Source organism: Raphanus sativus, chromosome 8, assembly GCF_000801105.2.
Source record: "Raphanus sativus cultivar WK10039 chromosome 8, ASM80110v3, whole genome shotgun sequence".
In the NCBI taxonomy this organism is placed as follows: domain Eukaryota; kingdom Viridiplantae; phylum Streptophyta; class Magnoliopsida; order Brassicales; family Brassicaceae; genus Raphanus; species Raphanus sativus.
This window is the reverse complement of record NC_079518.1, coordinates 24,015,609-24,028,100: the sequence shown is the minus strand read 5'-3', so window position 1 is coordinate 24,028,100 and position 12,492 is coordinate 24,015,609. Positions and strand designations below refer to the sequence as shown.

Below are 12,492 nucleotides of genomic sequence, written 5' to 3'. Positions count from 1 at the left end.
CATATTCATGATTTTTCAAATCTGACAATTTGATTGTGAATATTTGATTGTAACCGAGATTTTAGGCATAGTAGACTCAACTTGGTGAAGAGGTTTTCCAATAATCGTTTTTTTTTAAGTATAAATTGATGTTTATGTTATTTAAGTAAGAATATACGTTAGTATAACGTATATTCTATTTAGTGTATATTCAAAGCAAACCTCGATTATTTGAACATCTAAGAAAATGTGTTCTGATATCTTTATTATTGAGTTTCAAAAGTTCTGTATCAAGCTATTTAAAATTTCAAGATTCATCAGTATTTGATTCCAAATAATTGTTTTTTTAATTAAAAGGGGTTTTGTGTTTAAGATAATTATAATTTAATGATGGGAGGAAACGTGTTCTTAAGTTATTTGGTTAATTGAATCAATTGTTTAGGAAATAACCAGACCAAAAAATCAAAATTGTATAATGACTGGCTAAGGATTCGTGTAAAAAAAAAGATTCATGTAATATTTGTATCTTTTTGTCAACCTACTCAGTTTAAGTTTGTATAAGTTGATGACAAAAAAAGGATTAGCGTAATATTGTATTTTTTTTGTCAACCTACTCGTGTAATATTTATATTTTTAATAACATGTGTAATATTTATTTTTGTTTCTATCTATTTATATTTTTATTTTTAAGAACTTAGACTCGTGTGTTATTTATATTGGAGACATTTATTGTATTCATTTGACTATAATAAAGGAGAGGGATTATTATATTTTTACTATGATATAATATAAATATGATAATGTGAGTATACTCTTACGAAAAGAACATATATTTTGTTTAATAGATGCATAGACAAGATCTTATAGTGGAGTTAAATGATAGATAGTTGATATTAAACTCTTTAAGGAAATATTTAAATGAAAGGTTAGACTAAGAATAATAATGTGATGTCCAATTTAAAAATCCACCTAAAAGAAGTTATAATGTTTCTGTTTTAATAAGATAGATATGATAATGTGAGTATACTCTTACGAAAAGAACATATATTTTGTTTAATAGATGCATAGACAAGATCTTATAGTGGAGTTAAATGATAGATAGTTGATATTAAACTCTTTAAGGAAATATTTAAATGAAAGGTTAGACTAAGAATAATAATGTGATGTCCAATTTAAAATCCACCTAAAAGAAGTTATAATGTTTCTGTTTTAATAAGATAGATTATTAATAATACATCTAATAACATATAATACTATACGACAGATTACTAATGATACAATATATTATCTGTATTCACTAACTTGCATATATCAATATTAGCAATACTATGAAGACGACTAACTCTATACTTTGAACCTATAAACCATGATATACTAATTTATAACAAAAATAATATTATTGTTACAAATTAGTTTTTATAAAAATGATTTATAGCAGCAATTTGTCATATAAGATAAATTTAATCTAAGACTCAAATCTTTTTTTTTCCTGTTCAGGAAAAAAAAACCTACGAATATATACCATTAAGTTAGCCAAAAATCTTCCGAATAAATAGTAAATCTCACCAACCCAAAAAATGAATTAAAAATATAACAAAATATATTATGTTTGAAATTTAGCTCACTGGATCGAGTATAAATCTGTTCATTTCAGGTATGAGTTCTTCGAGTTCTCAACATTTGGATCTAAGTAAGTATTTGATTTTTTTTGTCCGGGTCATTTTTTTGGTTCCGGATCATTCTAACTTTTTTATATTATAAATCTTAAATAATATACAACATGTATATAAAATATGTGAATCAAAAGATAAACTCGCGCAAGCGCGCAGATCATGATCTAGTTTTTTCTTAAACGTTAATGCATCCGTGGATATTGATTTGAATGGTTATTGTTCAAATGCAAAAATAAAAACATCAAAATGTCAAATGAATGACGAAAAGATAGAAACCCCTTAGAGCATAGTTATCGGGGTATGTTGGAGGGGGATCTTGGTGGGGAAGGAACCACAAAGGGTGGGGACCAAGAAGAAAAAAGGAGAAGAAATGGTCTTGCTAGGAAACCCAGTTTTGCGGGCCCCGAAAAAAAAACTTAAATGGGTATGTGGGATAATTATGCTTTTAGACCCCCACCCGCGCTCACCGCCTCGAATGGATGCAAGCTTCAATCCGGAGTTGCATCGGTTCTTATGGCTGAAGGATTGGCGGTAAGGGAAGCTCTCTGCCACGCTCTCCACATCGGTATCTCAAAAATCTGGCTTCGATCAGATTGTTTGTCGCTGATCAACGCGATAAGTTCGGTTACAAAGCTGATGGATCTCTACGGAGTCCTCTCGGACATTGAACGCCTCTCTGTTTCTTTTGATTTCTGCGTTTTTTCTTTTGTTGCTAGAGAAGAAAATGGGCCAGCGGACAGTTTGTCCAAAGCCTGCTTGTATCACGCTGTTACTTCTTAGGCCTGAGGCCGGGCTTTAATCTAAATTAGTTGTTCAAAAAAAAAAAAAAGACCCCCACCCAGCTCTGAATAATGAAAGTTTATAGTCAACGTCTTAGGCCCCTATCTAGCTCGGCACCCCGCCGAATTCAAAGATCAAGTTGTTTGTTATAGGCTACACTTGTAGTTCAGTGAGAAAAAAAAGAGGCTAAACTTATAAGGCCATCTGCATCATTAAATCTTTGGGGAAGGTCTTAATTTTAATTTTTTATTACTTTTTTTTTAACTTTTTCGTTTGATTTTTTTTTTTAAATATATAAAATAAGTGGATCAATCGTGGACCGCCATGTGGTGTGGAGTCCACGAAACAGTAACGAACCGAGTTCATACGAAAGAGGCGCAGCAAAACGAGTTCATGCATATTTGATTATTTTAATATTTTTTTGTTTTGGGAAACGTGTGAACTCGGTTGACGAATCTTCAATGGTGATGCTAAAACCATCTCCAACCTAACTATATTTTCTTTTCTATAATTCCCACAAAAATAGAATAACTCCATTATAGAGTAATTTTTGCTTCAATGATTTATTCTATAATAGAGTTAATCTATTTTGTTAAAAAATAGTGTAAAATCATTATTTCACTCTAAGTGAAAAAGTGGGTTTATACTATTTTTTTTACAAAAATAGAGTAACTCTATTATAGAGTAAACCATTGGAGCAAAAAATATTCTATAATGGAGTTACTCTATTTTTGTGAGAATTACTAGGTGTTTTCCTGCACAATGTGCAGAAAATATTTTTTATTCAATGTATATTTAGTAATATATATGTATATATATAAAAATTACAATTTGAAATATTCTTTAATTTATATCTTTTTGTTAAAATATATTAAATCAAATTTTATAAATGTAAGAGAAAATTTTGTTAAGTGTATAATTATCAAAACATAAAACTAAATAATTTTCTAAAGTTTATGGATATTAAAAAACTAATAGTATTGGATTAGAAAATTACATTTAAAAACTGTATAATTTTGAAAAACTGTTTTAGTAATAATAATTATAAAATAGAATTAAATTTTGAAAATTCCAAAATAATATTATATTTATATTTATAACATTATATTATTTATTGCTATATTAATGATGATCTATGAGTTATTACCATATTTTATAAACTTACTAAAAATACAAATCAATAATAAATGTAAATGTCCATGTCACTATTTAAAAAAATTATTCTTAAGAAAATGCATAGTATTTTGAAGAATTGTTTTTGTAATTAAAATTATAAAAATATAGCTAAATAATATTTCGAAATTTTAATTATTATTATATTTCTATTTAATTTTTATTTACCATATTTTAAAAACTTATCTTAAATATAAATCAATATTAAATGTAAATATGTCATAATGATCTATAAGTTATTACCATATTTTAAAAAATTATTTTAAATATAAATTAACACTAAATGTAAATATCCATGTCATAATTTACTTCAAGCCATGTCATCAATGTTAGTGTGCTATGTCATAATTTTTTTTTTAAATTAATATGGTAATGACACATGTCAAAATCACTTCTCAAATATAGACTAAGAAATAGAGAAGAAATAGAGTGCCGTTGAAGATGCTCGATAAAACCCATCAACACAACTTGACCTAAACAACTACAAAATAAAAAAATATACAGTAAAATTGATGTTAGTGACGCCAATTATTTAAATTCTTTCTTTATGTTTACCATCAACGCAGATTAAATTGGATTTGAATTCAGATGGAGGTGTAAACACATCAACAATATAACTACAAGTTACAACTCATTAAACATGTTTACATCCATACAGTGAACTTTTCTCGCAGTCCGGTCGAATGGAAAGTTGAATATCGTTTTTTCGTTGGTAGAAAAAGATTGAAGATCGTTTCTGCCAATATAAATCATTCATGGCCGTCCAGTCGAAGTGACCTTTACGTCCCTCTTGTCATTTAATTATGGTTTATATACTAGTATGCAATGACCATCTAAATATAAATATTCTTGATTATTGTTTTATGTTCATTTTAATATATCAAGATTATAGGCTATCCAAATATTTATAATTGAAAGACAGAATATAGTAGTATTGTAAATAATTTGTTTATTGTTGCATATATATTTTATAGACATATTTTTGCATGTTGTTAACAAATATTATGTTACTTTATTTTATTGTTAACGATTTGACATTATTTTATTAGTTTCTATATATATTAGTTATAGAAATTAGTCTAATAAAGGTTCCGGTTAGAGTTTCTATCATGAGTTCGAGTAACATTGGCATTTAACTGTGCTTTAAAAATATTTATTCATTTATGTGTCTACGGATATAGCTTTTCGTAGAATTAGTATCTATACTTAGAAAATCTGTGGGGTCCCACATAGTCATAAAAAAACTTTTACATAATATGTCTCTATTTATTATATTTATTTTTCAAATAGTCAATAATGAAAATAATTTAAATTAAAAAAAGATATTTATATACTCGATTTTTTTTGTATTTAAATATAAACCAGGTCTTTTAACTACTTTATCCTACAAATTGTTGGATATGGATTTTACCTTTCAACAAGACATATTATAAAACAATAAATTGTGCCAATTAAAATAGGTCAAAAACTCACAAGAGCATTTCCAATATAAAATTCTATTTTTTTCTTTAAAATAAAGTAAAAGTAAATATGGAGTAAAAGTGCACCAACCCTATTCCATTCTTCACTTTATAATAGAGTCATGAACAAATAAAAAAATAGATTACTTTATTTATGAAGTAAACTTCAAATTGGAGTGAAATATATAATTTGTTTGGAAAATTTATTACTCTATATTCATTTTTATTCTATTTTGGAAGAAAAAATTGAGTCGGTTTGAAAATATGCTAAGGTAAAAAGAGGCATCGAAGTTGTTCAAAAAAAAGGCAACGACTTCATCCTTATATAAATAAGGGAAGTTTATTAGAATAACTCAAATTAGTTTAGAAATTCAAGATAGTCAACTGTCGTATGTTCCGACTTGAGAAAACATCGATTGATGTAACTTTATGACAATCGATCAATAGGCCTTTCAGATAATCGATCGATGACTCTAACGTCGTATCGATCTATTAGCCTTCCAGTAAGCATTACCGAGTAGGTTGATAGGTTTTCATATTAACTGGGGCAACTTTCATTTTTAGCTAATTAATAAGATCAGTCTAGTTTATTTTCAGGTAACTTACCATGCTGACGCTTGCGCAAATTAAACCTAAGATCTAAGTCAAGGGTGATCAATTCCTTTACTTAGCATTAAGTGCAACTAGAATGAAAGAACTACTAAAACATTTTAATAGTCATGTTATGATCAGTAATACATAAATCAACATTTGGTAAACCTAAATCTAACGGTAGAACTACTCAGACATATTCATAAGAAGCATGATCATGATGGTCTGAATAATACTTAAATAAAACTTAATGAAAATAGTAATAGAGTAAGAAAACAAAAGGAGTTCAAGATCTTCTTTGTTTATGCAGCTTAGATCTCTCTCTCCAAGGTAGATATCTTCTTCTCCAACTGACTCTCTAAGCTATTACTTCTCTCTTTGTTGATGACTTTGGTGACTTGCTTTTAGCCTCCTTAATTGCTTGATTTTTCTCTTCTTAGTGTCTCCTTACTTAAATGGTAAAAAACCCTAATAGTATGGCTTAACAGGCGGCCAAGATGTATAATGCAATTATGATATCTTTTGGGTAAAACTCGTAAATCTTCATATCTTCATTAATCGTGAATGGCTCTGTATCGATCGATATGGCTATTGCTCAATCGATCGACGCGTGTGATTCTCTATCGGTCGATGTTAATTTTGATACGTCGGTCGATGATCTCTTCAGTAGTCAGCTCCGCGAGTGAGATATAATATCTCCCAAAAATGTCTCAAAATACTCCATAATCATCACTTTATTCCAAAGAGTACCTAAACCTGAAATATCTCTAAAAGAGCTACGAAATGCATATAAAACATTTGAAAACATATGAAACTTATAGATTAAATAGGTTAAAATATAGAGCATATCAAGTCACCACCTCATAAATATCAACCGCCAACTTCAGTCGAAATGGTGATATAATCTGATCATTCAAAACATCAAAATTACACCCAAGATCCTCCTTCTCCATCATCTTCTTAGCTTTTTTTTTTCTCTTCTTAACAACACATTGTATTGGCAATCCATCTTGTGAATTGATTTCTGAACCATCCATGACTGAATAATATGTAACGAGAATTAGTAAAAAAAGAACAAAAAAAGAACAAGAAAAAAAAGAACATAATCATTGCATAGAACAAAAAATTAAATATAATAACATTTATTAGTAACACAAATCAGACGAGAGATGGTAAAGTTATCCACGTTATCTTAAAGTAATTGTTAATTGTTTTCACGTCATGATTACAGCTAACCCTTGCTTCAGAATTAGTATGTAACAACGAATCTTAGTACACATGTAACAGTAGAGCCTCTATACAGCAAAGGATGTGGTGAACGAAACTGATCAAAGCAAGAATGGAGTATTTAGAATTAGAAGCTTTCCACAGGTGTCTCAGGGAGGAATAAAATTTAAACAGAAAACAAAGAGAACAAATAATAGAGGAATCATACTAAGTTATTGCTACAAGAACCACTATCCTCATTTGCTTTGGAGTTTGGCCACATCAGGAGCAATGTTCACATCAGCCTTTGTTTCTAAGAAGATTTATTTCTTCCTGTAGTCTAGCAATCTTCTGCCGTAAGTCAGAATCATGTACACCAATTCTAGAATCCATCTTAGCGTCTATAGTAGCTTCTAATGCTTTGTTTTCTGATGGCAGAAGATGATGCTATCCTGCGATAAACAACAAACACAATCTACTCACTGTAGCAGATAAAGTTTTTTTGAGTTCAACTTCAGAGCAAAAGGGGATTTGGGAAAATAGGGTTTTCAAAATAAAAATTGCAATCAATCAAATAATGTTAGCAACAAAGAACAACAAACATGATTAAGATGGATTAGTTATGACTTACAAGTTCAAGTTTCTGGGAATCGAAGGTGGTGGTGACTTAAACGTTGGTGTGGAGTTAGGGTTCGTCCACGACAACAAACAGGAAGACGAGATGAGGCTGGGGTATTCGGAATTGAAAACGTCCGTGATCTTCGAAGATGGTGATGCAAAAGGAGCTGTCGGAGATCGGAGATGGAAGCGTCGGAGAAGAAGTCGCGAGTTTCTTTTTTTTCTTCTGTCGACATTTCCTTCTAGAGAGACACAAAAGTTTTAACTTTCTATTTTTTTACACAATTAAAAGTTTATTCCTATTAATAAAATATAATGGCAAAACAGTAAATAATAAGGTTTAGACTGTTTTTTGGTATTTTTCTTTTCCTTATAAGTTATTCTAATAAATACAAAAATATAAGAATTAGTCTAGTCATTACATGTATGATTAGAGTCATTTTGAGTAATTTCTCTATAAATAAAAATGCATTTTTTGCCTAAGACAGGATGAGATTAATATTCACATTCAGTCATCTAGATGAGATTAATATTCACATTTAGAGTCATCTAGATACCCTGCGTAAAACACCTACATAGAGAATCAAACAGAATTACTCTCTACTAGATGATTCACATCTGTCATAGGCGTATCGCCTCAGTCCTAGACACATCGTTTCTCAACTAAGACGCAGTAGTCTCTCAAATGCACAATCGTCTCTCGTCTAGGCATATGCCTCTCATATACGCGTATATGTTATCTGTAAAGAATTATGATTGGTCTGATCCTTATTCAAAGGAATGTAAGTAATTTTTAAACGGGTTCAACTATAATAAATAAAACAAGCTACTCTTTCAACTTCAAGTTGTTTAGAGTTTTAATGTTACAAAAAATCAAAATTTCTATGGTTTCTTTAATTCTTTTTAATCGATTCTGTACGAAGTATTAGTCTAGTATTTGACTATTGTTGCTGGAACGACTTCCAACGATATGAATTATCTGCAGGTTGGACGTAGTAAGTTCGCAATAAAATGAATGTAGGCTTGTTCTTTTGAAAGATGCTGACACAGCGGCTAGCTATCCATTTTATAACTATTTTCTTGTTCGCGCGTATACCGGCAGTGATACTTTTGCATATCAGATAAACGCAGCGATCAATTCTAACTGCCGCTACATTTTACAGCGTCACATATGACACCGGAAATCTGTACAGAAATAACCGTGGCGTCCGCTTAATTAATCTACCACCGCTGTTTTATTTAATTTGATGTTTAATTTCAGATCTAGAGCCGCTGCGTTAGCGTCTTTCAAAAGAACAGGCCTTGTATCTGAAGATTGTAGACAATGCATCCGGTCAGGTACTTCTTGGTTCATCACTAAATAGATTAAGATTGTAATCTGGTTAAGTGTAATCTAGATTGTACCGGTTCTCTCTCTTGGTTTAGATAGATACTCGGTTTGTATATCGATTAGGTGTTAACCGGACTGGTTATCAGTTGTTACGGTTTAGTACTTAATGCAAGAGGTTGAGCTGATTAAGTTGTTAGATCAGTTGCAACGTCTCTGCATATTATCGAGAGAGAGATCGGAGAAGTTGTATTGACGGAGACTCGGCTTGTGAGTCCTCCGTTGTATCTAGTGAGTTGCCGGTTCAATCCCGGCTCCGGTGAGGTATAGCGGCTGCATCTAGTTAACGGTGCGGTGCGGTGAACACCGGGTCAACATCTCTGTGTGTTGGTTCTTGATTCGAAGAAGATCTGAAGGAAAGCTAAGGAGTTTCAACAAAGTGGTATCAGAGCTGAGGTTTAGGATCTCGATCGAGAAGCCTCGAAGCTCAAGATCAATCACTTCCAAGCTAGTGGTTGATTCTTCAATCGAAGGAAAGAACGGCGTCTATCGATTTCTCAATCGATTCGAGTACAGGCGTAACGGCGAATCTTGTGATGGCGTCTCACAAGATGAAGATGGCAATTCAGATCACGATGTTCGACGGTACTGGCGACTTCGGGATTTGGAAGAAGAGGATGATGGCGAATCTCAGCGTTCAAGGTTTGAAGGACGTTCTGTCCCCCCCATCTCAGGCATTGATAATCGCAAAGACAGACGATGAAGACGATGAAGCAAAGAAGAAGCGCGAGCTTGAAGAAACAGCAAGATCTGAAAGAGATGAAAAGGCGCTCAACATCATCTTCATGAGTGTTGGAGATCATGTGCTCAGGAAGCTCGACAAGTGCACGACTGCGCTTGAAGCATGGGAACTTCTTGACAAACTCTACATGGCAAAGACACTACCCAACCGAGTCCACGCACAGCTCAAAGTTTACTCTTTCCGTATGCAAGATTCAAGAACAATAGACCAGAATGTAGATGATTTCTTGAAGCTGGTCACGGACCTGAACAACCTCAACATAGAGATCCCCGAGGAAGTGCAAGCGATTCTACTACTCAACGCATTGCCAAACAGGTATGACTCTCTGAAAGAAACTTTAAAGTACAGTAGAGAGGCCATTAGTGTGGATGAAATTACTAGCGCTGCTAAGTCTAAGGAACTGGATTATAAGGAAACATCCACTGCTAAGTTGAATGGGGAAGGTAACTATGCTAGGGGTAGGTCCGAGTCTAGATCAGATAGTAGGAATCGTGGTAATGGCTCTGCTGCAGGTAAGAACAACAACTACAACAGGGCAAGATCTAAGAGTAAGGACGGCAAACGTCTATGCTGGATCTGCGGGAAGGAAGGACACTTCAAGAAGCAGTGTTATAAGTGGCTCGAGAGGAATAAAGATCAGAAACCGGGACCAGACAGAGGGGAAGCGTCAATGGCTAAAGATGATGCAAGAGACTTGGTTGGACTTCTGGTTACAGAGGTTAATGCAGTAGAAACAAATCAAGATGAGTGGATAATGGACACCGGTTGCTCATTCCACATGACTCCAAGGAGAGATGCTTTTATTACCTTGGAGGAAACCAGTAACGGAAGAGTCAGAATGGCTAACAGCTCTGTCTCAGAAGTCAGAGGCATCGGAAGCATCAGGTTCAGGAATCAAGACGGTACAACGTTTCTCCTCCACGACGTCAGATACATGCCAGACATCTCCAGAAATCTTATCTCCATGGGAACATTGGAGGAGAAGGGGTGTGCGTTCAAAGCTGAAAACGGTGTACTCAAGGTGATCAAAGGCTGCACTGTTTTCATGAAGGGAGCACGAAGACAGTCTCTGTATATTTTACAGGGCAAAGCTCTAGTCTCGAGCTCACAAGATGGTGAGACAAGCTCAGCAACGGAGGGTAATACCACCAGTGACGACACTCAGCTTTGGCATAGTCGTCTTGGCCACCTTGGTCAAAAAGGCATGGAGATACTGACGAAGAAGGGAAGTTTTGGTAAAAGCAAAATCAGTGATCTGAAGTTTTGTGAAGCCTGTGTCATTGGCAAGACTCACAGAGTCAGCTTCGCTCAAGCCAAGCATGTTACCAAAGCGAAGCTGGACTATGTTCACTCAGACATTTGGGGATCACCAAATGTGCCTCCAAGCCTCAGCAGGAAGCACTACTTTATCTCATTTACAGACGACTTCTCTAGGAAAGTGTGGTTGTACTTCCTGCAACATAAAGATGAAGCATTCCCTAGCTTTGTTGCATGGAAGACCATGGTTGAGAATCAAAGTGAGAGAAGAGTGAAGAGGTTGAGAACAGACAATGGCCTGGAGTTCTGCAACCGTCAATTTGATTCTTTCTGTAAGGATCAAGGAATTGTGCGACACAAGACCTGCACGTACACTCCCCAGAAAAACGGCGTGGCAGAAAGATTGAACCGAACAATAATGAACAAAGTTCGAAGCATGCTTGCTGAGAGTGGAATGGAGTTGAAGTTTTGGGCAGAGGCAGCAGCTACTGCAGCTTATCTCATTAATCGGTCTCCATCTTCTGCATTAAACTTCGAAGTACCAGAAGAGAGATGGACTTCTCATATGCCGGATTTGAGCAATCTGAAGAAGTTTGGTTGCTTAGCATATGTTCACTCTTCTGAAGGGAAACTTCTACCAAGAGCTAAGAAAGGCGTTTTCACTGGTTACCCTGAAGGAGTAAAAGGATATAAAGTCTGGTTGCTGGATGAACAGAAGGTAGTAATCAGCAGAAACGTAGTGTTCAGGGAAGACCAGGTCTACAGAGACGTCAAAGCCAAAGCTACAGACGGTGACTCAGCTAGTATAACACCAAGACTGGTGGATCTTCAACTTCAGAAGGACTCAGAGACGCCAGATGATGATCAGATTGCAGTAGAAACTACCAGTTTAGAGGAAGCCAATGATGAAGTAGATGCGGAGGAATCAGAACAAGATCTTGGAGATTACCAACTGGCCAGAGACAGGACTAGGAGGAGCATCAATCCTCCACCAAGATTGAAAGACTACGTGTGTGATGAAACTGATGGAGAAGACCCGTTTGCAGGTTTCGTGTGTCTTCTATCAGAGGATGCTGCACCAGAACCTGGATCATGGCAAGAAGCAATGGCTGATCCAGACAGTGACAAATGGTTAGAAGCGGCTCAAGAAGAGATGACATCGTTGGAAGGAAATGACACATGGGATTTGATTGAGAGACCCAAGAACCAGAAGGCAATTGGGTGTCGTTGGCTGTTCAAACGGAAGGCTGGTATTGCTGGGGTTGAACCACCAAGGTACAAGGGAAGACTTGTGGCAAAGGGCTACTCCCAGAAGGAAGGGATTGATTACCAGGAGATCTTTGCTCCGGTAGTCAAGCATGTCTCCATTCGATACATGTTGTCTGCAGTAGTTCACTTTGATATGGAACTGCAGCAGATGGACGTGAAGACAGCATTTCTGCACGGCAACCTGGAGGAGTTTATTATCATGGAGCAGCCAGAGGGGTTCGTGGATAAACGATATCCTGACAGAGTCTGCAAGCTCAAGAGATCACTCTATGGGTTAAAACAGAGTCCCCGACAGTGGAATAAGAGATTTGATGATTTTGTGAGATCAAAAGGCTATGCAAGAAGCGAGTATGATTC

General features: G+C 34.5%; 1 protein-coding gene and 1 long non-coding RNA gene across 3 annotated transcripts; one reads left to right on the top strand and one right to left on the bottom strand.

The window, feature by feature from the left end:
• Positions 1-2,072: 2,072 nt before the first annotated feature.
• On the top strand, positions 2,073-2,432 carry LOC108820335 (uncharacterized). The gene has a single exon (XM_018593290.1). It carries the CDS (start codon positions 2,073-2,075, stop codon positions 2,430-2,432), a length of 360 nt encoding a protein of 119 aa, XP_018448792.1.
• A 3,370-nt stretch (positions 2,433-5,802) lies between these two features.
• Positions 5,803-7,760, bottom strand: LOC130498448 (uncharacterized). 2 transcript variants are annotated; one of them, XR_008937335.1, is made up of 3 exons: positions 7,494-7,760; positions 7,092-7,314; positions 5,803-6,695 (listed from the first exon to the last, which is right to left on the bottom strand). It is a non-coding gene; the product is annotated as an uncharacterized LOC130498448 (long non-coding RNA). The 2 variants fall into 2 exon arrangements; XR_008937334.1 differs by lacking the exon at positions 5,803-6,695 and having other exon boundaries at positions 6,989-7,314.
• Between the last annotated feature and the right edge of the window lie 4,732 nt (positions 7,761-12,492).

Bases quoted from the DNA above. Each gene is read 5' to 3' on its own strand.
- LOC108820335 (XM_018593290.1), top strand. From the start codon at position 2,073: ATGGGTATGTGGGATAATTATGCTTTTAGACCCCCACCCGCGCTCACC.